Source organism: Pygoscelis adeliae, unplaced genomic scaffold, assembly GCF_000699105.1.
Source record: "Pygoscelis adeliae isolate BGI_AS28 unplaced genomic scaffold, ASM69910v1 Scaffold71, whole genome shotgun sequence".
NCBI lineage: Eukaryota > Metazoa > Chordata > Aves > Sphenisciformes > Spheniscidae > Pygoscelis > Pygoscelis adeliae.
Genome location: NW_008824356.1, coordinates 709,164 through 732,793, shown reverse-complemented (window position 1 = coordinate 732,793; position 23,630 = coordinate 709,164). Strand labels below are relative to the sequence as shown.

General features: G+C 39.0%; 2 protein-coding genes across 13 annotated transcripts in view; one reads left to right on the top strand and one right to left on the bottom strand.

The window, feature by feature from the left end:
- Window positions 1-1,322, top strand: part of HECTD1 (HECT domain containing E3 ubiquitin protein ligase 1) — a 63,084-nt gene extending 61,762 nt beyond the window's left edge. For all 12 annotated transcript variants that reach the window (XM_009319355.1, XM_009319350.1, XM_009319357.1 and 9 more), the window contains one exon: window positions 369-1,322. In XM_009319355.1, coding sequence (XP_009317630.1) covers window positions 369-506 — 138 coding nt within the window. In that variant the 3' untranslated portion in view covers window positions 507-1,322. The remainder of the gene's footprint in view (window positions 1-368) is intronic.
- On the bottom strand, window positions 546-20,199 carry AP4S1 (adaptor-related protein complex 4, sigma 1 subunit). Its single transcript, XM_009319358.1, has 6 exons — window positions 20,043-20,199; window positions 18,081-18,281; window positions 16,594-16,680; window positions 15,464-15,532; window positions 12,252-12,263; window positions 546-3,391 (listed from the first exon to the last, which is right to left on the bottom strand). Exons 2-6 carry the CDS (start codon window positions 18,216-18,218, stop codon window positions 3,263-3,265), a joined length of 435 nt encoding a protein of 144 aa, XP_009317633.1. The 5' UTR covers window positions 18,219-18,281; window positions 20,043-20,199; the 3' UTR covers window positions 546-3,262.
- Window positions 20,200-23,630: the final 3,431 nt, after the last annotated feature.

Sequence of the window (23,630 nt, the reverse complement as noted above, 5' to 3'; positions counted from 1 at the left end):
GTGCGGTGGCTTCTTCAGGGTGCCCTTCAAACCGACTATTTTGGCTTTTGAATGCGATCGTTGCTACGTTAAGAAATAACGCTTCCCCCCGCCCCTGATTTTTAATTTATGACACTATGCAAAGCTGTCAGTACTAACCTCTGTTTCAGGTCTGTTCTCTGACTTCATATTTGAATATAAAAGAATTAACGTACATATAAAGTAAACTTATTCGTAAGTTGGTCTCTAGCTTTCCTGATGCTACCGTTCCTTGACGATGGGTGTTACGTATGCAGTAAACGCCACGAATTAGAGGATCTTACAACTTCTAACTTCCGTATCGAGTGCTGTGAACAACTGCAGTAAAACATGGTCTTTCTTTTCCTCAGGTTGATGCTACAGACGCAAGTTATCCATCTGTGAACACGTGTGTGCATTATCTAAAGCTGCCCGAGTATTCTTCCGAGGAGATTATGAGAGAGCGTCTGCTAGCTGCCACAATGGAGAAAGGCTTCCATCTCAACTGAGCCGCTGACTGCAATATGGGACATGAGGAAGTGTTTTTTGATACTAGCGAAGCCTCTTGTGTTTGTGTGCAAAAAATATGATCTCCACGCTGTGCTCTGATGAGACTTGCCTTTTTTTTCACCTGTGAGGCTTTAGGAACGTGTGGAATAAGTTTGTTAGCTGCTAATGACAAAATAAATCCTTGTAACTACACAGCCAGCAAGAAATTGGCACAGAACACTGTGTGATGCTTCAAGGGCTTGCACAACTGGAAATTAAGGTGGTTCTGTTTGTCTGTTCCAAAGAACAGATCATCAGATTTTCAGTGTTCACCGATACAAATTTCTAACAGTGTATTTGTGTAAAGTTTGTCATTTAATACCTTGTACACTACAGTTGCCATCACTGATCCCTGTTTTGCTGGCTTTAAGCTAACTGGTCAGAAACTTTTGCTTCCTTAAAACTTAGAGTTAATGGGCATCTCCAGCTTTTTCTTTTTTAATGGTGCCTGCACTATTGGAGTATTTTAGTGGGTTTTTGCATATAATCATGCACAACCTTTTTTTTCTTTCTTTTTTCTTTCAAGTGGGAATATATTTTGATTTCTCAAATGCCCTGCTATAAAGATCAAATCCTTAAGTGTGTTTGTGCAGCTCAACAATAAAGCTATTAAAAAACACTGGTTCCTAGTGCAAGGCACACTTAAAGCAAGTTTTACTTTTGGTTGTATTTTCTTTGTATATTATAAACATTTATTTAACTTGTTGCAGTTTGAAGTTTAAAAAAAAAACACCCAATGTGTAAGCTCAAGAGTAATCATTAAAATGTTTGCAACATATCAAACTGTCTCCTCTGAATACTTCATTAATCTTCTTACGTTATTAAATCTCCATACATGTTCTGAACAATCTGCCATACTTTTTTCAAGGTTTAAAAGAACTACGTGGCAATAATTGATCTCACGAACTCACCTCTCTGCTCAAATCTTTTCATAAGTACACAGTAAGGCTTTTCAAGAACTGGTCTGGCAGTGCTAACACTGCATGTGGCAGGTTTTGGTGCTCTTCAGTGGGCCCGCGTGACCTGAGGTTATAGTTCTTCATTACATTGGGATAAAAACCGGGTCAGATAAAGCTGAATCAGCTGCATCACTTGAGATGGAGGGCCTGTCTTGGTTTCAGCATGTGGTGAGGTATTTATTGGCAAAAAGTGGCTTACAGTAAGATAAAGCAAGATGCTAATACGTCTTTAAAGATATTTAAGTACTTGGTACCAGAAAAGGAAAATTACTATTTTAGTTGAATCTGCGTGGTAAGTTTTGTTCTGTGCCAGTTCTCTTTGGTAACAACCTCTGCTTGGACCGCTGCTGAGGGAGGGCTTGCCAAAAGATTCTGCCTCATACAGACACATCAGGTTGATGCCAGGTTTCATAGCATTATTCACAGGACTTTACAGGCATCTTCTTTGAAATTTTCCCCAACGCAAAATTGAAGGGGAACCTCCACCACCCCCAGCTCCTGTGACTATTGTGCTTCAGCAAAACGGTTGCATAAACCTTGTGTACAAGCTCCAGATGCAATGTCGACTTGTTTTGCTGAACGTGTTGTCACGTTAAAGCTATGTGGACAATTCTCCCCCACACCACTTCACTCTCTGCTCCTTAGACCCTGGCTTCCAAGCGCAATTTAGATGCGACTGTTAGCGTGCGTTCACACATAAAGCTCACACAGTATATGCTCTTTCAGTACCAAGTTATGCCTAGTGTTGGTGTGGAGGTTATGAAGAAGGAGCCGGGCACCTCAGTTCTAGAAAGGTAAGTGAACGTAAGCTCAGGTTGCTGACTCTTCAGTGACTTACAGCGTAGTACGGAGGTCTGAATCGGCATGTTGTACGCCTGTGAACACAAGTTAGCGTAGGTAGCTACATCCTCCTACTCCAGAGGGAAGATTTGATTTGGTACCTAGCTGGTACTGAGAAACCTGCGTATCTCTTGTTACTCATCTTCCGTGAATGTTTTAATCACGATGTGTGGATAGAACATACAAGAGGAAAAAAAAAATACACGGGTGTGCCAAAATAGAGAAGATTTTGTGTAATTCATGAAGCCAACATGATAAAAGATGATCAAACTTTTAATTATCTTTTATTAATGTTGTAATATTTAAGTGCTAAATACTTCTAGTTACAACTTACAGAGTATGCAGGAATACTAAGTAAATCTATACTTCTGTTATTTACATTGCTTTTGTAACCATGACTTACATGGAAAAGGGAGTGAAACCAGCTTTTTGGTGAAAGCCGAATCTAGTTTAAAAGCGGTCATAAAAGTTAGAGCTTTAATTTACAGTACATTGTGTGAAAAGAAAAAAGTTGGTGCTTAAAGGAAGCATTGGAACTCAGTTTGCATTTGTATTTCCATATTTTCTGTCTTCTCTTGGGTCTGGCAAAATGCTACGTAATTCAAAGTGATACCTAGATGGTCACGTGTAAGTTTCCATTACTTTATCCCCATCAGTTTTAAAAAATGTTGACTGTTCTAGAAAGATTTCTGCTGTGTCAATAAAGCTGCATCTGAAATTGAAGGTTCATGTGTACCCACTTCACGTGTAGCTGTATCTTTCCATTAGGTACGGAGGGTAGAGGAGAAACGGGAAGTATTTTCCAACCAATTTGAATATTGCGTGAGTCAGTCTTACGACATCAGAAGGGTGCTGTCGGTACGCCCTTGATGGTTTCACCATCTTCTGTAAAACGCTGCAGTCAGTCTTGCGTCTTCCTAGCTTTCTGCCACTTTGTCGAGCACAAACAGAGGGGCAAGAATTCTGTTCCTGTTTGTTTCCACGATGCAGCCGTTTAGCACCATTTCATCCAAAATGATGTGCACCCTGTCCAAATTGAACATGATCTAGAAACATTTCAAGTTAAGTACGCTTTGAACAGCAGAGAGGGAATTCAGAGAAAATCTGAGGCACCTTAGTCTTTGATCAAAGTTTACAAAAATAGGTATTTCTTAATTCTAGTGTATTTGGCTGTTTATTTTAATAGAGCTAGGGAAACGGTTCAACTGACGCTTTTCTGACCGCAGAGATGTCAAAAGTTTGTAGTAGAGAAATTGAAGCCCCAGCAGTAATCCCATCCTAGAAGATTACCACATAGTAGTAAAAGCAAGGCAAACTTGAGCTTAGGTGCAGGTGGTTAATTTTACTGTCTGCCTGAGCACCACGTATTGCTTGAATATAAAATGTTGTCAGAGGATAACAACCTTGAATGTGAAGATGCAAATATTCTGCGTTTCTTCTTAGAAAAGTAATTGTCAGTCAAATTCTTAAAAAATCTGATTCTCAAATCTTCCTTGCCCTAAGTTACTAACACTATTTGATCTGCTTGAAAATAGCTTAAGAGGAATATGCCGATATGTAAAGTTGAGTCATTGATCTAGTAATAAATCTCATAAAGACGACCAGCAAAAGTAAGTAAATGGTTCATATTTTAAATGCTTTCTAAAAGATATTTATAATCTCTTAATGTTCACCTAGAGGAAAATAATCTGAAACAACATGAATTTGTACTGTTGTGATACATGGAATTTGTCCATAACCATGTCTGTCTTTCCTTAACATTATCTAACAGCATCCGTCTCAAAAAAAATGACGACAGGCCTTAGTCCGGTATTTAAGCGGCGGGCATTCTTCTGCATACCTTAGTGTTTTGTGTATCCGCTGAACAACTGCAAAGGGTTACTTAGTGAAAAAAGACTCTTACGTTGCCATTTATCACCAGAACCTGAAATGGAAATGGGCATAGCAAAAAAGCCCACTGGGTACATCTGTTACGCCTGACTGACACGCACGTACATAGAGAGGCGTGAATACCCCTTCGTCTGCCTTGCTCTCCACCCGTTGCTGCTCTTGATCTGTGTTCTTTGCTGTGCTCAACAGATCAGCTTGGCCTTAATTTTGCTTCTTCTAGTTCTTGCCTGTGTATTGAGGACTACTGCAGTGGAGCTAGCAAGACACTTCACAGTAACTTCTAAATACATCCGGCAATACTCTTTTCCAACTTTGATGAGAGTCTCTTGAGTGCCTTCTCTGCCCATTATGCTATTTTTGATGCTATGGTTCGAGCTCAGGAAGACAGCCTGGTTTTGCTCTAGTCCTTGTATTTATGTTAGTGGACTTCCATTCTAATCAGCGGAGTTGCGAGAGCCAGGTTTTTGAAGGCATCAACCTTTTCCTCTGCTCAGCTCAATAAAGCTTAAGTTTCATTTTCTGAACATGGCTCAGGCATTTAAGAGGACTGCTCTGTCTCACGAGTTCTAGTGGATCTAACTACAGCGGTCTGCCCTGCTGCTCTGCCGAAGAGCAGGAACAGTGGGAGTACTGAACTGTACATGACAACAGCTGAGAAGCCACATATTTGTATATATTTGTTCCTCCTAGGTGGTAAACACAAGTGGCGGGGAGACAACACCTTAAACCACCAGAGCTGCAATGATGTGAGCTCATGAAAGTGAACCGTCTTAGATCTGAATTCAAGAAATGGATTTAAGTTAAGTAACATTGAACATCCCCGTGCCTAGTTTTTTAGCACCTAGCTTTGAGAAGGGAATTCCTTAATCTGAATTAGGTGCCTTATTTTCCCTGCAATGAATGGTGAAAGCCAGACCCATCAAATAATTCAAAGGTTCTAGAGAACGGGGGCTGAAGCCAGTATTTAGAAATGCAGAGAGGGATTTTTCTGTAATCCTTTCTTTTAGATTCAGAAGCCCAAGTCATTACTTCAGGTAATGGTGACTGGCTTGGTCTCTTCTTTTAAAATGTCACAGTAGAGCTGCTGCCTGCCTGAAACCTGTAGAGGACGGAGGCTGAGCCTGTCCTCAGCCTGGGGGGTCCCTAAACCTGCCTTTCTCTGTGGGCAAGCTTAGCTGAGTTGGTAGCAGCTGCACCTGCTACCTTCTACTTAAGGTTCTCCTGCTGTCTGTAAAAGTTCTTGCGTATGACTGTCTAGCCCAGAGACGAGAGAAACTTGTTTTTGTCCCTGTCGCGGTGATTGCTTCTGCTGCATACGTTAAAGCAAGAAGAGGGCATAGAAGGGTGGTCACAGGCAAGGCTGACGTGAGATACGCTAAGAGATGAAGAGTAGAAGCTTGAACTTGCTCAGGCTGAATTGTAGGATGAACCTGTATGTTCCAGTTGACGAGAACACAGCTAGCAGGCTGTCGCCTTCCTCTGCCGTTTCAAATGGCTGTGAGTGCTCTGGGCTGAACTCAGTGCTACTGTGTATTTGTGCCGAAGGGTAAGCAATTGTATCGCTGCTCCAACAACCCTGTTCTGCTTGACCAAGAGCACAGCACATCTAGGTATGTGTAGCAGCAGAATTCAGGCCCCCCAATAACTTCACTACTAGTTACTTGTATGTGAGGAAGAGAAACTACAGCTGTCAACAGGATCTTGGCTATGTCCATGGTTTATCAGATAACATCTAATTTGCTGGCCTAAACATAACCACCTAATTTAATTCTAAGTTGTATTTCAAATACCAGACTTCATCCACTCTGACCGTAGGCCTAAATTGCTTCTAAAAATCAGACTCGTGCCTTTCAATACCGAGGAGCAATACTGTCCTTAAAACTTCAACAGTCTCAGTTTCTGTGGTTCCAGACACAAAGGCAGCTGTTTTACTTTGCATGGCAGATTAAAGACTCAAGATAAATTTTTTCCTATGGTACACTTTTCAAGTAGATCAGTCTTTACACAAATATTTTAACCTGACAAGTTAGGATTTCTTTATTCCAGTAATGCGAGAATTTTTAGGAAGACAGTTCTACTGCTGCTTAGTTCACCTCTGGCACTGCTCTACCTAGGGCAAGAGGAAGCTAGGTAACATTCCATTCAGGTTTCAACAAGTGATAAAGCCAACTCCTCCTGCCTTTTAATTTTTACGCTCCACCACTGATTCACAGTGCTTCAGTTTCCACAGCAGTGCGAGAGCTCCCGTCTCTCCAAGCCTTCCTCTTCCTTTGAAAGTCCCAAGGATCTAAAACCCAGAAGACTGGATCAACCAGGATCAGGGATGATGCAGCAACTTGCCGCTCCCACTTTATTTTTCTGCATCACCTTGTTTAAGAAAACATTTAAAACACACTTAGCGCTGCTCTTTCCCCTGCTGCATTTCCTAAAGAGCTGATACCACGTCAAAGGAAAACTGCACCCACACCAATAAGCATCTTGCAGCTGTTCCACTCAAACCCAGCATGGTTAAATGAGACACCAGTTCCCCTGCAGGGCCATTCCAGGTTATTTCAAAACTGGCCTACTCCATTACAGAAAACAGTGGTACGATTTCTGTCCCTCTGCAGTAACCTGTTAATCTCACAGTCATCATTCCAGAAGCAGCGATTTCACCTGCAGTTTGAATGGGGATACTAATACCATTCTGGAAAGATCCATCATCTTGATTTTGGAAGGTCCCAAAGCGTTCTTTACCCTCAACCTAACATCCCGGCTTCCTTTTTCAGTTCCCTTCCCACCTCCCTTTACCATGCTGTTCTTGGCAAACAGTCAGATCGCACAGGGAGGAACCGTGGCTTTTTTCCCCTTCCTGTAAGTCTCATGACTATCCTCTATGGTTACATCTCGTCATACACACACTGCTTAGCCATTCATGTCTGAATGCCCTGCCCAACGAGGGATATGTATCTCTGATCTTCAGCAAGGCTCATCCTCCCACCTGTCACTTGTTTGGCAAGTGACCCCAAATTTCAGGGTTTAAAGCCTTGAAGTCATAGATCCACACCCAGCTGAAGAGCAGCAAAGCAAACCAGTCTGAGCAACAGGAAAAAGCTATATTCGGTGTGCACGCTGCCATGTGCACCACCCAGAGCTGTCATTTCAGGTCCTGCTTCCAGTAAGAATCCTGGCTGCCCACAAAAGAGAGTTAAGGGACTTTCCCTAGATCCGTGCAGAAGCTAACAGGAATTTTTAAACAACTATGCAGAAGAAAACATGTATTAATGTCTGCACCTGTAGATAAAAGTCTGTAATAAAAGTTTTCAGAGCACCGAGCCAGGAAATACCCTTAACAAGTTGTCAGCCTAGGCAAAAGGTGAGCCCTTACTGTCTTTGGTTTACAGATTTCAGCCAATGCTGTTGTGGCTGCGTACCTAGCAGTAGAAGTAAATGGTACCTACTACAATTGGTATTCAAATGTTATGCTGGCTTTTGGTAACTTTCAGAGCTGCCCTTATTAAAGACATTAATGGTACTTTCTACTATCACAAAGAGTTTTTATGGCACATACATACATACTAAGAGGAGGTAAACGTAACACAGTCTTGTGTCTCCTTCCCGAGAACTTCACATAGGCAGATCGTTAGGTGGGGGAGAGGGGAAGGAAAGGAAAAAGGCACATTTAGGACTTGCATGTGACAAATAACTTCTTCATATAGAGACATTTTAAGATATCTCAGGATTTCCCAGGCAAGTAATTAAGGGTGTGTACAGGCTTAAGAGATGATAAAGTGCAGCCAACACCTTGTGATCAGGTAACACACCCAGGAGCACAAACAAAAGCTTTGTAGATTACAGCATGGGGACTTACGGGGCAGACGGTTTGCTACTGAATATACAGCATTACAAAACTTTGATTTCCATCCTGGACATTCATCTTTAGTTGAAGATTAGTTAGAGTTGCTTCTTTTTTCAATCTAGAGTCACACATTCCGCCTTTATCTTTGCTAACGTTCCCTTTAAGTAACTTTTAGCCTATCTAATGGCAGGCAGATTTTAGGCACTGGAACCCATATAATGCTTTCTGACCCTTTCTTTCTCAAACGACTATGCTGACATTAAATAGGAGACAAATGGTGCCTTCAAGTTCTGTGATATTCTAGAGCAACAATTTTAAGCTAATCCTTATAGGTTTCCACTTCATCCACTTTTTTACAGTACAAACTGAAGGGTATCCTTATAAATTGTCAGAATAAATTCATCACTCACTTTTCTTACTACTTAAACACTTAAAGTGTTATTCCACAGGGGACTGAAGAATACAGTTCATTCACATGAAGCACTCCCTGTATCAAAGCTTTTTATCTACCCTAGGAGCAGCAGCAGCTAGTTGCAATGGAATGTAATGGTTTTTTTGGATCGAGACAACATTCTTCAAATGCTTGGTCCTAGAGCACCCTGTCTTCGCCCTCCCCTCCCACAAGGGGAACGTAAGTATCTGTTTCTTCCGTAAGTTAATAATGTGTCTTCAAGTAAGCTTTGCTTCACCAGTTCAAGCAATAGAAAATTAAACTTTTTGTAATTTTAGAAACTCTTATGCTTACCAGCATATTGTACCTACAAAGCTGCTGTGGTAACACTTGTGTTTTTATAGTCTCTTTGCCATCATCACACCAAGAAAGTAGCTCCTACACCATCCAGGCTGGAGTTTTAGAGGTACAGAAAATCCCACCCACTTATTTCATACACAAAAGTGAGGCTCATCTAGTGCTATTAACACATCATTAACACCCCTAGAATAATTTCAGTACTAGTTCATTCAACTGGCCCACAAGACTACTCACAGATATTTTAAAAACAAACCAAACAACTTCAGAAATGTTATGTCATTCCGTCATAGGTACCCTTAAGTATGTGACCGACTCTCAGAATGAAAGGGGACATCATATAACGGCTAAATGCTTTACAATTCACACATAAAAGCTTCTGTAAAAACTACGGCTACTCTAGAGCTAAAGTAGTTACTTAACTGGCTAGTAGCTAATCGGTGTTCATTTTTGCAGTATGCATGAGAGAACTTTGCAATTGTTCATGCATTGTTTAGCATCACACACACCTATGTATGTCATACATACATATAAATATTATGTATGAATCCTGTTGGGCAGGATTCAGACTGGACCCAGTCTCTGCCTTGTGCCCAAGGTGCTCTTCAGGCCACGATGCAAGATAGGATGCAGGTGCCCTGGGTGAATTCAGGTGTTTGGACCTAAATGGAAGCTGGAGTCCCACATTAGCAGGAGCTGCATTGCCAGGAATGCTAGGGTAATGCACCGCAGCTGGGGAAGCTTTAAGAATCAGTGCACATGCTGCAGGCTTAGCATGGACTCCAGGAACATTTCAACTGCGTGATGGCCTCAGCCTTTACATTTAACTGGGGTTTGCCCTGTGCATGGGTGAATAGCCTTCAATGATTATCATCTATTTTTCATGTTTTTTGATTTCATGTCATTTCCTACTATTTTTTGCATGTTAGTAAACACTACTTTCTATGTAGAATAGCCACTATCACTTTTGCAAAAAACTTCCTATGGATCTGTACACAAAAATAATAGCGCAGAGACAGGAAGTCGTCACAGTCTCCTGCCAGATGCTCCGTATACAAAGATTCTGTAAATACTACTTGGTGTTCGCAGTTACAGACCTTGAGCCAGTACTTCCTTCACCAGATATTTTGCACCCAAGATAACCGTACTGAATGTAAGAGTTAGCTTAAGACTATTTGGCAAAGGAAATGGTTTAATCCCAGGTGGGGATATTATCTTACACACTATGAAAGTATATTGATGGATTATTGCTTGCACTGCATTAACATCTGAGACACTTGTAGTCCAGATCTTATATTGTTCTTCTGGGCCTGCTATTCAAGCTGTTGTCAAAAATAAACACAATCCTGAACAGCCCACTTCTTCATCGTTACACCTCTGCTTTACATTTAATGTTGAGGGTATCTCACTTTATTTCAACTATTTTACGTATCCTCTCAACTTACGAGAAGCTCTTTTTCCTAAATGGGAGAATTATTTTGTACATCTATAGAAGTAAAATGTTTTATTTTAAAATTGTTCCTGAAATGTATAATGTATGAAAGTGCATTTCTGAATGGAAAAATTATGTACATCATGCATGTCATACATGTTGAGGAGAGACATATCAGACATGAGCTTTTCCAGTATTACTTCCAGTATTATCAAATAAGATAGTAACGTACACCCCTATTTTCCAAATATTTATATTCACACCCTCATGCAGACGAGACCCATGCAGAAGATGAATTTCTACAGGAGTCGTTCAGACACTGTATTGCACCCATTGCAAATGTTAGTGTGAGCGTATAATGCAACTTCTCTAAACAATGCAGACTAGCACTGTATGCAGAAGCCTTTCTCGGCTATTAAATGGGCTACTGGTGATAACTGTAAGTGTATAACTACAGGAAATTCCTCTCGGTATGAAAACAATGACCAGAGGCAGGCAGAATTCCGAATCATCAGTACTGCAAGCAATCTAAGATGAAAAGAATCAGCTAATTGCAGACTCAGAGTACACCATATGGAAACATATGGGCTATTTTTATGTATAATTACTGAATAGGTCAGGTTAGTCTCTAATTCAGCAAAGCTCATGCACAAGTACACACAGTTCTAATCCTTAACTATAATAACTGAATACAAAAAAAGTAGTTATACAATTGCTCAGAGATCTTCAGAGTCTCTTCATGCTGAAATTTCATTATTGCTCTTTTATAATATAAGTGAATTTAGGAGTGTTATATTAATACCACAGCATTTTGTGAATTTCAGGAAGGAAATACAGACAGTATATATACACATACATATATATTTAAGTTCAGTAAATGGACAGAGTTCCAGCCTGTAGCAAGCATTAAAATATTTACAAAAGTGAAATGAATTATTTCCTTTTGTTTTTTTTTCAGTAAAGAAGTGAGAACAATTACAAGAAAAATTACAGAATTTTTCTATGTTCTTCATATGTACTATTTCTTAAATGAGGTAAATAAACTAAATTACTTCAAAGTATTTGATTCCAGGATGGCAACTATATTTCAGGTGTATAATGGAAATTTGCTTTGTACCAGTAGATCTGCATTTAACCAACAACAAACATAGGCATAAGGATTGCTGGAGTGGAGCGAGCAGGCAGTGGGATTGGAAGAACTGAGGAGGAAGATGACTGTTTGTGCTACATTTTCCTGGTTTAATTTTCTTTGAATTCAGTATTGTATTTTATTTACTTGCTATTTGTGTTTAATTATTCAGGACTGTATTTTAGTATTTGTTGTATTTGGTTTTAGTTAATTTTTTAATTATATTTTAGTTAATACCCTGCAAATCATACACATGAAAATACAGCTGTGTAAGGGGGCGGGAGGGAAAAGAAACAGGTATTGTGGCAATGCCTGGTTTCCTAAATTTCCTCCTCCCAGGCCCTTCTCTCTTTCCATTGATATAGAAAGTAAAACTCACCTGGACTTTCATGAAGTAGGATCAAAGCGCAAACCTAATCTTACAATGATGCTACCGCTATTTGGCTCAAGACACAGCTGTAACATTCAGTGGTTATTACTGCAGTCATTTCAATATCTATTTCATTGTAAACTTAAAGAAAAAAGTAAAACCCTGAAGTAATAATTAGTTAAGCCTGAAAGTTCCCCCATGAATATAACCTTTCATGTCTAGGTGTTAACGGTACTTAGTTCTCTCTAAGCAAGCTCTCCCTGCCTTACTTTAAATGGTACCAGGCTTATCTTAATGACTGAGGATTTAAATAGGTGACCCTCATGAATATCAGCCGTGCTTTCAGAAAGGTGCCAAAATGGTGCTACTTACTGTAAGTGCAAAATTTGTGAAACCTCTGCATTGTCTCAACTGTTTGACAGTGTTATGAAGACAGTATGAACTGGAACGTACACCAAAAAGAGACAGACAAATGGATTTCTGATACTGAAAAGGATACATCTAATTCACTCTGCAAGGAAAAGAAATAGACAACCATTAGTTACAGTTTGATCTCTCATCTCATAGTCATTAAACATTACACATCCCTTTAGAGGATAAAGAAAGTCTTCAAATACAGATACAAAATTTTAGGGCGATTCAGATTTCTGTTCTGGACTGTACAATTACATGCTCTTTCCTGCAACACTGTTTTGCCTTTTATGTGTTACCTGCCTCTGTAACAAAAGCTAATGTCCTGAAATTTTTACTTAGAAAAACCCACTGAGGGTTACCCACAAGTAACAACTTGAATATACAGAGTGCCACCTGAATGAGTGGGTGGAAAACCAGCATCTCTGATCATGGCAACGCCAGCCCTATATTCTCTCTTCCTCCTTCTGCAAAAACAGGATGTTAATGCCAACTTTACAATTCATATAAAAACACAGTTAAAAATGTTGCTGCAGATCATTTCAACAAAACACAGTTAAAAGTGTTGCTGCAGATCATTTCAACAGCAAAATCTAGACATTGTACATACCCATGGCTGTGGCAGCCGTGGCTAGATATATTAGGAGAGGGAAGATAACTCCAAGCTTTGGACCCTTAGCACTTCTAACTATTGCTCCAGCCCCAGCAACACAATTCTTCACATAGTCATCATTTCCCTTCTAGTCTTGGCCTGGATTTACCCCAAGTAGTTTTATTCATTTAACCAAAATGCCTGAGATAGAAGCCCTTGTGGTCTCTCTGCAGTCAACAGAAGAGATGGGTATCTTCAACAGTTGACTCAGCACACTTGAGGCATGACTCACTTTCTCAAGATACTCATCGGTCTCCGCTGCCAGTAATGGGAGCTTAGGATGACCAAACTTCTAACTTAGGTGCCTCGGTTAAATGTCTAAATTTAGAAACAATTAATCACAGCCTCAGCAGTTAAGATCTTCCACAGTTAGGGTGGAGCTTCCCAGTCTCTGCTGAAAGAGGGAATCTTTATCTGCTACTGAGGGAATTTAGTTTGCTAACAAGGTTTCAATTCACTGTCTAATCCTGGAGTTTTAGGCAGAGTTGCCACTGGTAAAATTGCTACTGCTTCTATGGTCTAAAGATGCTCTAAACTGGACTAGTTCTAATCTACAGGCCTCCGCTGAGTGACCCTGCCATTCTTCAGCTAGAAATTTTTTACGCATCACAAAAATTGTATTTTAAGAGCCTGATCGGTTTGAGTTTCCTCAGCATTAAAAAGTATTTGAAAACAGTGGAGTATGTATTCCGAACAGCATGCAGGGTTTTCCCTGGGTAGCCATTATAAAAGTGAAGGGGACTCAGAATTACATCTCACAAGCAACTTCGAAAGCTTTCCCCCTAATTCTGTTAATGTTTGTTCCGATATTTGAATTCAAGCTCTGTAAACTCCATTAGATAAAAAAAGAGTATGTGAGAATGTTTAAAGCTCACAAGCCTAAAAATAATAAATGACAAAATGTCCTTCTAGAGCAGGACAGATGTTCTTTCCTTTCCCAGAGTTTTGTCTCCATTGTCATCATCATAATTTGGGATTCTGCTAAAATTCTGCAAATCCTTAACATTAATCCATAGTAATACAGACTTATACTTTCTTGCTCTGTGGTTTCTGCCAGAAACCCCAGCTAGAATTACAGCCCTCTTCTTCAGTGCTCTGCTGTTTATCGTTGTTATATGCTATTAAAAATAGAACCACAGAACGGCATGAGATTTCTTTAACCACCCCCCTTTTTGGTTCCCCTAGTTTCAAACCTTAAATGCTATGGAAAATACAAAAAACGCTGGTATGATGAATTCAGCAAATTTCTAACAACTATCAGTGGTTGGGTTATATGTGTGGTCAAGGAATTAGATAGACTACATTTATATGTATAAGAACTACATCTGGTTTTGCTCTGCCTCAAGTGAAGAAAAAAGTTGAGAAGTGGTTGGCAACTATTAGCTCAATTAGATAAATAACACGTGACAAAATTTTACTGTGCATTCCTGTGCTGCCGGGATCAAATTCCATTGCTTGTTATCACTCCTTAGGTTGGGACTGCAACCATAACAATTTTAAGAGACAAATTCTGAACTTAGTACAGTCAGAAAGGGATATACTTTGTACCAGCAGCTTCAACAGGCTGGTGTGACGTTAGTTGAGATAATAGCCTAAAACATTTGCCAGGCATCTGAATAGTGAAGGGTGCAGATGACCGTGTCAAGCATGTCCTTGAATTCACAGAGGGAGCTCTGCCATGTCTGCTGTGGTACTAATACTGGGAAAGCAGTTACAGACCCTGCATACTGATCTCTTGTATGTATAATTACCAAAGTAATACCCTCAAGTACACGGACGACGGAGGAAACTCTATCCAGTCTTCTTTTCTGAGAGGGATATTCAACGCATTTCAGCATAGACAAACTGAAATTGTGCCCAAGTATGATTTCAGGCGAATTTGTTTACAAGAAGATTATTACAAATCCTATACTAAACAGCACATGTTCTAACCAGGATTATAATGCTGCGTTTTCAAACTTCGTAAAAACAAACAAACAAACAAATCTCCCACCAAAAGGAATAGCGTCATTTCAACTGGAGCCATGTCTGATGTTGAATCCTCAACAAAATGACTATCTATGTAATAGCTGTTTTATCAGATATCCACTGTTGCATGACAACAATATGGGGAGTGCAAGTACAGACTGGTTTTTGAAGTTTCATTTGCTCCATCCCTCTGATCTTGTTCAGTGAGAGTGATATCAGCTCCCTGCTTAATGCTTACACCATCTTTATCGTGAATGAAGTGCATTTGGGGGATGTAATGCTAAGAACTGCAAAAAAGAACTGTAAAGAAAAACCTCTTCATTTCTTTAAAATGTGTAAAACACCAGTGGCTAATTTAAGAGTAGATGACCCAAAGAAACCCCCGAGTATAAGCATATAAAAACATGCTTTTCTAACAGAAATATTTCTGGTATTCCTTGTCTGATGATTTATAACCCACATATACATTTACTTCTCTGAAAAATCAACTAACACTGTTTTTTTTTCTTTCTTTTTTTTTCTTTTTTTTTACAGTGGTAATATTCATGCTAAAGTATTCAAAATTCTAAATGAATATTAAAAAAAATATTTTCTCCTTTGATTTATTCCCCAAAATGCCATATTCACTAAAGCTTTGAAAGACAAGAAATACTTCATAATAGATTCAATGTCTCACTCACCACTCTGCTGAAGTATTTGTCCAAAACTTCCACAAAATTATGAATTAGTTCATATACTGCCATCTCATTCTGAAATTAAATTAAAACCAAATGAATATTAAATCAGTAGCTAGAAAATGTAATAGTATTCTTTGTGCTATTTCCATTTGCAGTGTATGAAAAGCAACTAGAAAATATAATAAAACCTACAATAAAGCGCACAAGCTCAGGCCACCATAGCGAGAGGAGGGGTGGTTACCCAGCGGAGGTACCGAGAGCAGGGGAGTGCTCAGGGGCAGGACCCAATGGATTTGTCTCGCCTGGGCTGCTGCCATCCGATTGCATCCTTTGTTCCACCATCACCCAGGTTAGCTAGACAGGTACAGCTAACTCGGCTATGCCTACCCATGCTGAAGTCACACCGGCCAGCTGCAGCACAGAGCCCGGCTATGCTGCAGTACTATAGACGGGCGATATTTGTGTGGTGTAGCAAAGCCAAAAGGATTTGCCCAAAACTGCATGCCATTATAACCCTGACTTGAAGACACTGTGGTAGTCAGTAGCTACCTTCCACACCACCGAATTAAAGTCTCCAATACTAAGCATTGAATTAATTTCTGAGAACTGGGAATCAATGTAAACACTAAAGCCTTGCAGGCTCTGCCTGAACAGATGAAATAACAGTACTTGACAATTTTCAGTCAGGTACCTTTTTTTTAAAATACAATAAATTGGCATCTTTGTAGCTGACAGCATGGGAATTTTTTCTTTGGCCGAGGAGGTTAAAAACAGTGAGCCGTTGGGAAGTCAATGCAGATGAGACAGCTGATCTGGCTGCAATGCTAACATTTGTTGAGAAACCCCACCCTACATAAATTTGTTTAATCAAACATAAATTTAGAAAGCAGAATCAGTATAAGGCTCATGAAGACTGCCTCATGATAAAGAGTTCAGTCTACTGCTAGAGAATGAAGTCAAACATACATTTTCTTTTATACCTCTTTTTATTTCACAGAAATAAAAACGTCTTTTTGCAATGACTCCTTGAAATTCTGTAATTGCTATTGCAAAATTCCATGCTGGAAAAAGACTTGAGCTCTTGCCCGTGACTACTACAAGCTCTCATGTCAAGAGTGTATATAATTCCTTACCTCTGTCTCGTTGATTCCAACGACTACAAAAAGGGCTGCATACTGTCGGTATACCAGCTTAAAGTCCTTATACTCAATGAAAGAGCACTAAGCAGAAGAAAAAAAGAGTCAAACGTAGTAGCTGCCATTTAAGCATACAACAGTATTAAGCGCAGAGTGCTCAAAGAGCCTAGGCTTTCACGTTCGTAAGGCCCACAAAGAACAATGGATTTCCCAAGATCCACCAAACAGTTTTGACTTGAAAGGAATTTAGTAGGATAACTATTCCACAAAACTTTTCATCTACTGGCAGAAAACACGCTACCACTTTTTAAATGGAAAAACTGGAACATACAGAAATGACTTGTTTGGGGTTTTAAAGCAGTCAATACTTCCCCTAAATTTTCATTTGGAAGCACTGCCAAAAGAGACAACCTCAAGGTAATTGTCATATTTAAAAAATGATCGATATTTTTATAAAAAAATTAAGAGTATTGGATTTCCAGACCCAGAGGGAAATTCCCATGTCTTTCACAATAAGACAGAAGCCAGCAGATGGTGCTGTTATACACTGCTTTACAAGCCGCCTCCTTTTTCTTAAGTATCATTTTGCTCAGTCCTTGAAATGGCAGCATACCGTTAGCTCTTTTGGTGAAGTTTCTGTTTGGAGACGCTCTTGCAAGCAGTGTGGAGGAGGTTAATTTCTCTAGTCACTGTCAATTCTGTGAACTAAGGTACTTTAGGTTTCCTAGAATGAAATATGAGGACCACTGTTCAAGGACACAATTAATGAAAAAGAAAGCAGCTGACTTCAGAACAGAAACCAAAAAACTCTACTCAGTCCAAGTCACAGATTTCTCCTCAATGCAAGTCGATGTGCTCAAAAGTTTTGCTGAGTTTGGTACTTTTCTTAAAGAATCAATGGCTCAATTAAGTGAGCCATGAAAATCTCAACTTTCATCTAAGAAATTTTCCAACTTCCGAGTTTTCTGACTTTCTTGCAGAAAGTGTGAATACTTTTTTTGAATAAAAATGCCTAATACAGAAGCCTAAAAATTTGTGTTTCCAAAATCCCCTGTTTTAGATAGTATTTTCATTATTTGGAATCCTCTCTCCTAAGTTTTTTATTTAAACTTGGAGCTGTCAGTACTATCCCTACTACCTTCTGGCAAAGCAGCAGTAATATCTCTCTATCAATCTCTACCAGACAAGCAATAACAGGATAAAATAAATTCTTCCTGTACTTCTGAGCTTCTTCAAACAAACAGGAGGAATCTTCACGACAGTGATACACAAAACTCCAAAATCACTGTAAGCCTCAGAAAAATGTATTTATTCAATGCAGAACAACAGTTCAACCCATCATCTAGAAACACAATCTTTTTCTTCGTGGGTACAAATGAAGTAATGACCTGCAATGGAAACTGATGCGTTTTCAGAATTATCAACATGAAAGATATAAGTTGTTGATAAAATAAAATGGCTAGGGAAAAAACTACAAAACTTACCTGATCCTTTGAACGGGAGAGACAGTTTTTGATTACTTCAGCTTCCAGCATTGTCCGTTTATTAATTTCTACATGCTCGTAATACCTAGAGAGCCTTGTTTGACCTTGTTTGTTTACCATAAGAAAAAATTTTATCATTTCTTTTTTGTTGATCTCAGCAGTAGATTTGAATATGGGGTGCAGGAATCAAGAAGAGAATTTCTGTGAGGAAAAAAACAACACAATAGTATACGTAGGAGTTATAAAAGACTTCCTAAAAGCTAGCTAGCCCAGATCCGCATATATTTAAGACTGAGTTTATTGTCAAAACATAGAATATAGGAAAAAAAAAATCTCTAGTCTTTTGCATGCATTCCATGAGTAAAACTCCATTTTTTTCTCACACAAATAATCACAAACTATCTAATAAATGTTAGCTTTCACATTATCAGGCAATTTAATTTTTTTGTAGGATTTGGGGAATTGGAGGAGTAAACAATTACTTCTTCAAAACCATAAATCTACTCACCATTTTCTTCCCGCATGCTAACTGATTTGAGAACATTATCAGAAATTTGCCCAATAGCAAAACATAAGATTAACACAGCTCATAAGAGCAAAATTGGCCCATGAGAGCTTCCCCCCCACCCCGACTTGTACTTAACAATTTCATTCATACTATCCTGACATCAGATTGAAGGGAGGAAGGGAAATGCATGGGCCACAACACATGACTATTTCTTTAATGCAGAATGAGAGCCTCCTAAATATTTGGGTATCAGCAGTATCAGCACACATCTTGAGCTGGATGAGGAGCTGCTGAAATCTGTTTTCTCCCATCTAGTTTCCCACACTGACACGAAAGGTAGATTCTGCACTTAATGAAAACTAAGTGTGGGTCTTTGATAGCTAAGGAGAAACCTGTTCATGTTAATTACTCAAAACAGCTTAATCTCAATCTAAATAAATATTAATCCACACAATGCCACTGAAAGAGAGTTATAGAATATAAATACGCCACATACAATGTACAATGAAAAAGGCTATTAAAAAGAGCACAGCATATATCAGAATCTGCTTGCTAAACAACTGAAATCTTTCATGTTTTGAAAAGCATGCAAAAAAGGTATACTGCAGATGTAATCTTTCAAAATAGTTGTTCTGGGTTATTTTCTTTAATGCCATAAAACAGCTACTGTCATGTTTTCCATCTGAGACTCTATTTGGATCACAGATTTATTGGTCCAAATGCTCTTGAGGTTTATGCACTGGAAATACAGCAACTACCACAAAAGCTATTTATTTATTCCAGTTCTGAAGAGTTGCTCCTTGCCTGGTGCAAATATTCTTTCCTAAGGTCTCACAGCTCCTGTGAGAAAGTCCAAGCTGGAAAAAAAAACGTATCAGGAATCCACAGAACAATACAGTATAGCTCTTTGTGTAAAAACAGTGTATCAATGCAGAAAAGCAAAAGGGGAAAAAATACAAAACCCAAAATAGGTCTCTGAAGCAGCAACCTCACAGACATTTAAACATAGGCTGATTTTTTATAACAAGGGAAGCTGCATAGGTGCTGCCTCATATTATTAGCAACTTGAATAAACTGGCTATATACCATTCATGGATGATAACATCTAAATCTTTCATGACAGTGATACAAAAAATCCCAATATATTGTGCTAACATTAGTTATTGCTTACTTCTGATTCATATTGGTCACCTCATTATTTTCTGAAAGAAAAGCCACCTCTATTATCATCACTCGGATCTCAAGAAAGCGATCCTGTTTTCCTCAGTGTGCTGTGGTTTACTCCATATACAAAGAAGTTTAGATTTCTATACTAAATGTATCCTCACTGATTAGACCTGATACTGAGGATTCATTTCTTAACTGAGTGACACCTCCAGGGAATAGCAGTCCAGGATGAATCCTCAGGACAAGACAGTCCGTTTGGAATTGTGGCAGTCTCAGAGCTTTCTCACCTCCACCAGGCACGGTGAAGTCTCTCCACGTCCAGAACAGGAGCGCACTTTTATTGATCCTCTCCACCAGAAGAGTCATGGACACTGGGCAGTGCTGCTGCGGTGGTGCACGTAGCTTGTCCGCTGCGCCCCGTGCTTCTGAACTAGCACAAGTGGGTCTCTGAGAAAGAATGAACCAGGTAATTAAAACAAAAAAGGGCCCAGATAGAGATGTACGACGGGATCTTCAATGTCAGATGGCAGCTTAGGCTGACATTTACAACTAAATGGGAGAATACCATCTATACAAGCTTTTTTGCATTTAATATGTGGCTCTTTTTTTTCCCCATTCTAATTTGTATTGCTGCTTGAAGTTAGAGTTGCAATAAGAAGAGATGTCTTAATATTTTGAGGTATAAAGAAAGGTAAAACAGTGAGAAGACTTAGTCATTTTTTGATACAAACCTTCCATGAAGTAAGGATAAGAATGAACGACTCCTTCCAGCTCAGAATGAGGCACTCTGGCAAGGGCCAACCTCACAAGTAAAAGAAACCTGAAGCTTTAAAGCTACTTAAAAAGGGTTGTGGTCTGAAAGAGGAACAACCTAAGAAATGCTGCCCATTGTTTTAATGAAAAAAATAGCAAGCTCAGACACAGGAGACCAAAAGCTATGCACATTGTTCCTACTAACTGCAAAACATGTCTGTCCACGCTAAACAGATAATGACAGCGGCATAGACAGCTTTTCTTTTTTCTTCTTAGTTTTATGCTTCATCTTTATGTTTGGTACTGCTGAAGCATGAATTAATAGTCTTCTGTTTTGAACAAGTTGTTTCCAAGCTATTTTAATAATTTAGTCACAAATGGTACTGAGGAGCGTAAGTCCTGTTCTCAGAAATCAGCAAGTTGCACAAATCCATCCTAGAAGAGTAAAAACCTGAGGCTTAACATGTCTGCAGATATTCAAGTGGGACCTGAGGAAGGGAGGACAGTAAAACTACCCCAGGAGCACCGACAGAGCTGTTGTACTCTGAGTTACTGTTAAGCAATATATAACAGAAAAAAATATATGAAGAATTGATATGTATGGATCCTATTGCAGGATTGGTCCCTAATCCTAATTATTCCTTTATTAACCTAGTCTTTCTACATGGTTAATCCCTTTCTGATGTTATGACTATTGTATCTGCGGGTAGTCTTATGAATGGCCTGGACTGTTTTACATGTGAAAATACTTTAGAGCAGATTTTTTTTTTTTAATCCTCACAAATACTCTTATCCAGAATAGATATTAAAAAAATGAATCATGTTGTAACGGAGGTAGAACCATAGTAGTAAAGTGTGTTATCTGTAATTTATGAGACAATCATTATTCACAGTATTAGAAGAGGTGATCAACATCTGTAGGAAAGAGGTCCACTAGTATCACTAGTCATTTCTGTATTCTCCCACCAGCCCCAAAGACAGCTTCCAAAATTTTAGCCAGAAATTTTGCTCATATAAATGGCAGCACAAGCACACAATTTTGTGCAGAAACACTAGAATAAATTTACATGTACAAATAATACTTTTTTAAAAATTTACAAAAAGCATGCAAACATAGCTGTGGAATCTGATTTTGAGAATAACACCAGTGTTAAAAATATCTTAAGGGTTTTTTAATTTCCTTTAAAAATAATTCTGAAAAAAAAAAAAGTCACTTGTAGAAATAAAAACATTTGCTTGCACAATTTAGGCAAAAGAAGGAAATTACCGAGTTTTGTTTCTAACAAAATTTGTTTCTTCTCCTTTCATCTTGGCTTTCCGATACAGACAACGTGTTAAAATTAGTTTTGCGTATATAAGATGTAAAGAAACCTGTGAAGTATAACAAACAAACAAAAAGCGTATCTGTGCATGTTGATGGGTGGCGAAACTCCCATTCCTTCATCAAGTTCTACGTATTTGAGAAGCCACCTTTTATGATCAATAATCGGTATTCTACTTAGGAAGATAGCTCCACTTCTGATACAACTCTTACGTGCTTTTCTGTGCATTCTCACACACGTGCCTGCATGTATCCATGCACATACACACAAATCACGATGCTTTTATGCATACAGAATCAAATGATTCAAGTGAATTAGTGACGAGATACAAGCCTTTCATATCTCTGCCATGATTTTGCTCATTTTAGTAATGAAAAGACATTACTATCTGAAGGCTATTTGTCAGAAATGAATAGGCTGTCTCATTCCAGGCCACTGGACAACTATCTGCATCACAAATGTGCTTAAGAACAGAAGACTGGAAGGGACTACCCAGATCCTGATGGACTGTCAAGTCCAGCTCTCCCCATCACAGTCAACCATGCATTAGAAATTTTGTCCAGAATAGCCTACAGCATATGCTTTGTGCACACGTAATCTACAAAACACCTACAAAACTCTATGACAGAATGAAGGCTCCCTAGAAACAGAAACCTCAGAAGGTATCACTTGGGGAAGATGTAAAAAGCCTTGAAATTGCAAACTTTCCTTCAAAAGAAATTACCTTCCAGAGTGACTGAGTAGCACTCTCCTTTATGTCCTTTACAAAATATTTCTTCTGTAAGGATAATTTGGCATGCACACAAACGACATACAGTTTAACTACTGTGATTTAAATACGCGTTGGTACACTGTGTTAGATCTCAGTCTCATTAAAGTATCTGTCGCAGATAAGCATCTATGAGAGAAAACTGGTCTCATGATTGGCTTGTGTGACTCACACTGGTAGATTGATAGAGAATGTCGTCGTTGATGACCTAACGATGGCTTTAACTCCTTTTAAACCAGCACATATGCAGAAGACTAAGGACCCGGGCTCGTGAAGAGACATGCTTCTGTATTTTACTCCCTCCAGGCAGGCTCATCCCCCCTGCCTCTACAGGTAACTCCAGCCTTGTATTTCAAGACAAACTGAAACCTGCCTGAAACCTGAAAAATGCTGAAACAGAAACCACGACGGTTCAGGAACTGCTTCCAGGACATGTCAGCTCTGTAGGCTGCATAACCACATGAGACACCTCAAAGTAAGTTGTCCCTGTTTGTGAGTCACACCCCTAAATGCTGTCTTTTCAGATACTGATTGAGACCTCTTAGAGAGGCAAAGCCTGCAATACCTGTTCTGTGGATAAAAAGGTCTTAATTCTCCAGCATGGCCAACCCAGCTGATTCTACATGCAGTAATATAAAACGTATTTTAAACATAATTTTAATTACTTCTCCAGCAGATACAAGCACTCGACATATTAATTTATCAAAGATTTCACCAATATTTATACATACTCTGACACATAAATTACAAAAAAATAAACACAACCTGAGTTTGAGACTTCTTGCAGTACAGTTATCATTCAAATTAGATTTGTGTCTCTCAAGCTAAAGCCACTCTAGTCAATGTCCACAGATTTAGAAGCATTTTAGTTACTGTGCTATATGAAAGTCCTGCAACATTCTAGGGCTCTCGGCTAAAATGTAAGTAAGAGATCAAATCTAGCAAACAAGAAATGCATGACTACATTTTTACAGATCTGCTTCACCAAGAACTAAAAATAATTGTTAGATAGAACTATAAGCAAGTAATTT

Bases quoted from the DNA above. Each gene is read 5' to 3' on its own strand.
- AP4S1 (XM_009319358.1), bottom strand. From the start codon at position 18,218: ATGATAAAATTTTTTCTTATGGTAAACAAACAAGGTCAAACAAGGCTC. The intron at 16,681-18,080 runs GTAAGTTTTGTA...TCTTCTGCTTAG, and splicing joins TCTCCCGTTCAAAGGATCAG to TGCTCTTTCATTGAGTATAA. The intron at 15,533-16,593 runs GTAAGGAATTAT...ATTTAATTTCAG, and splicing joins TTGGAATCAACGAGACAGAG to AATGAGATGGCAGTATATGA.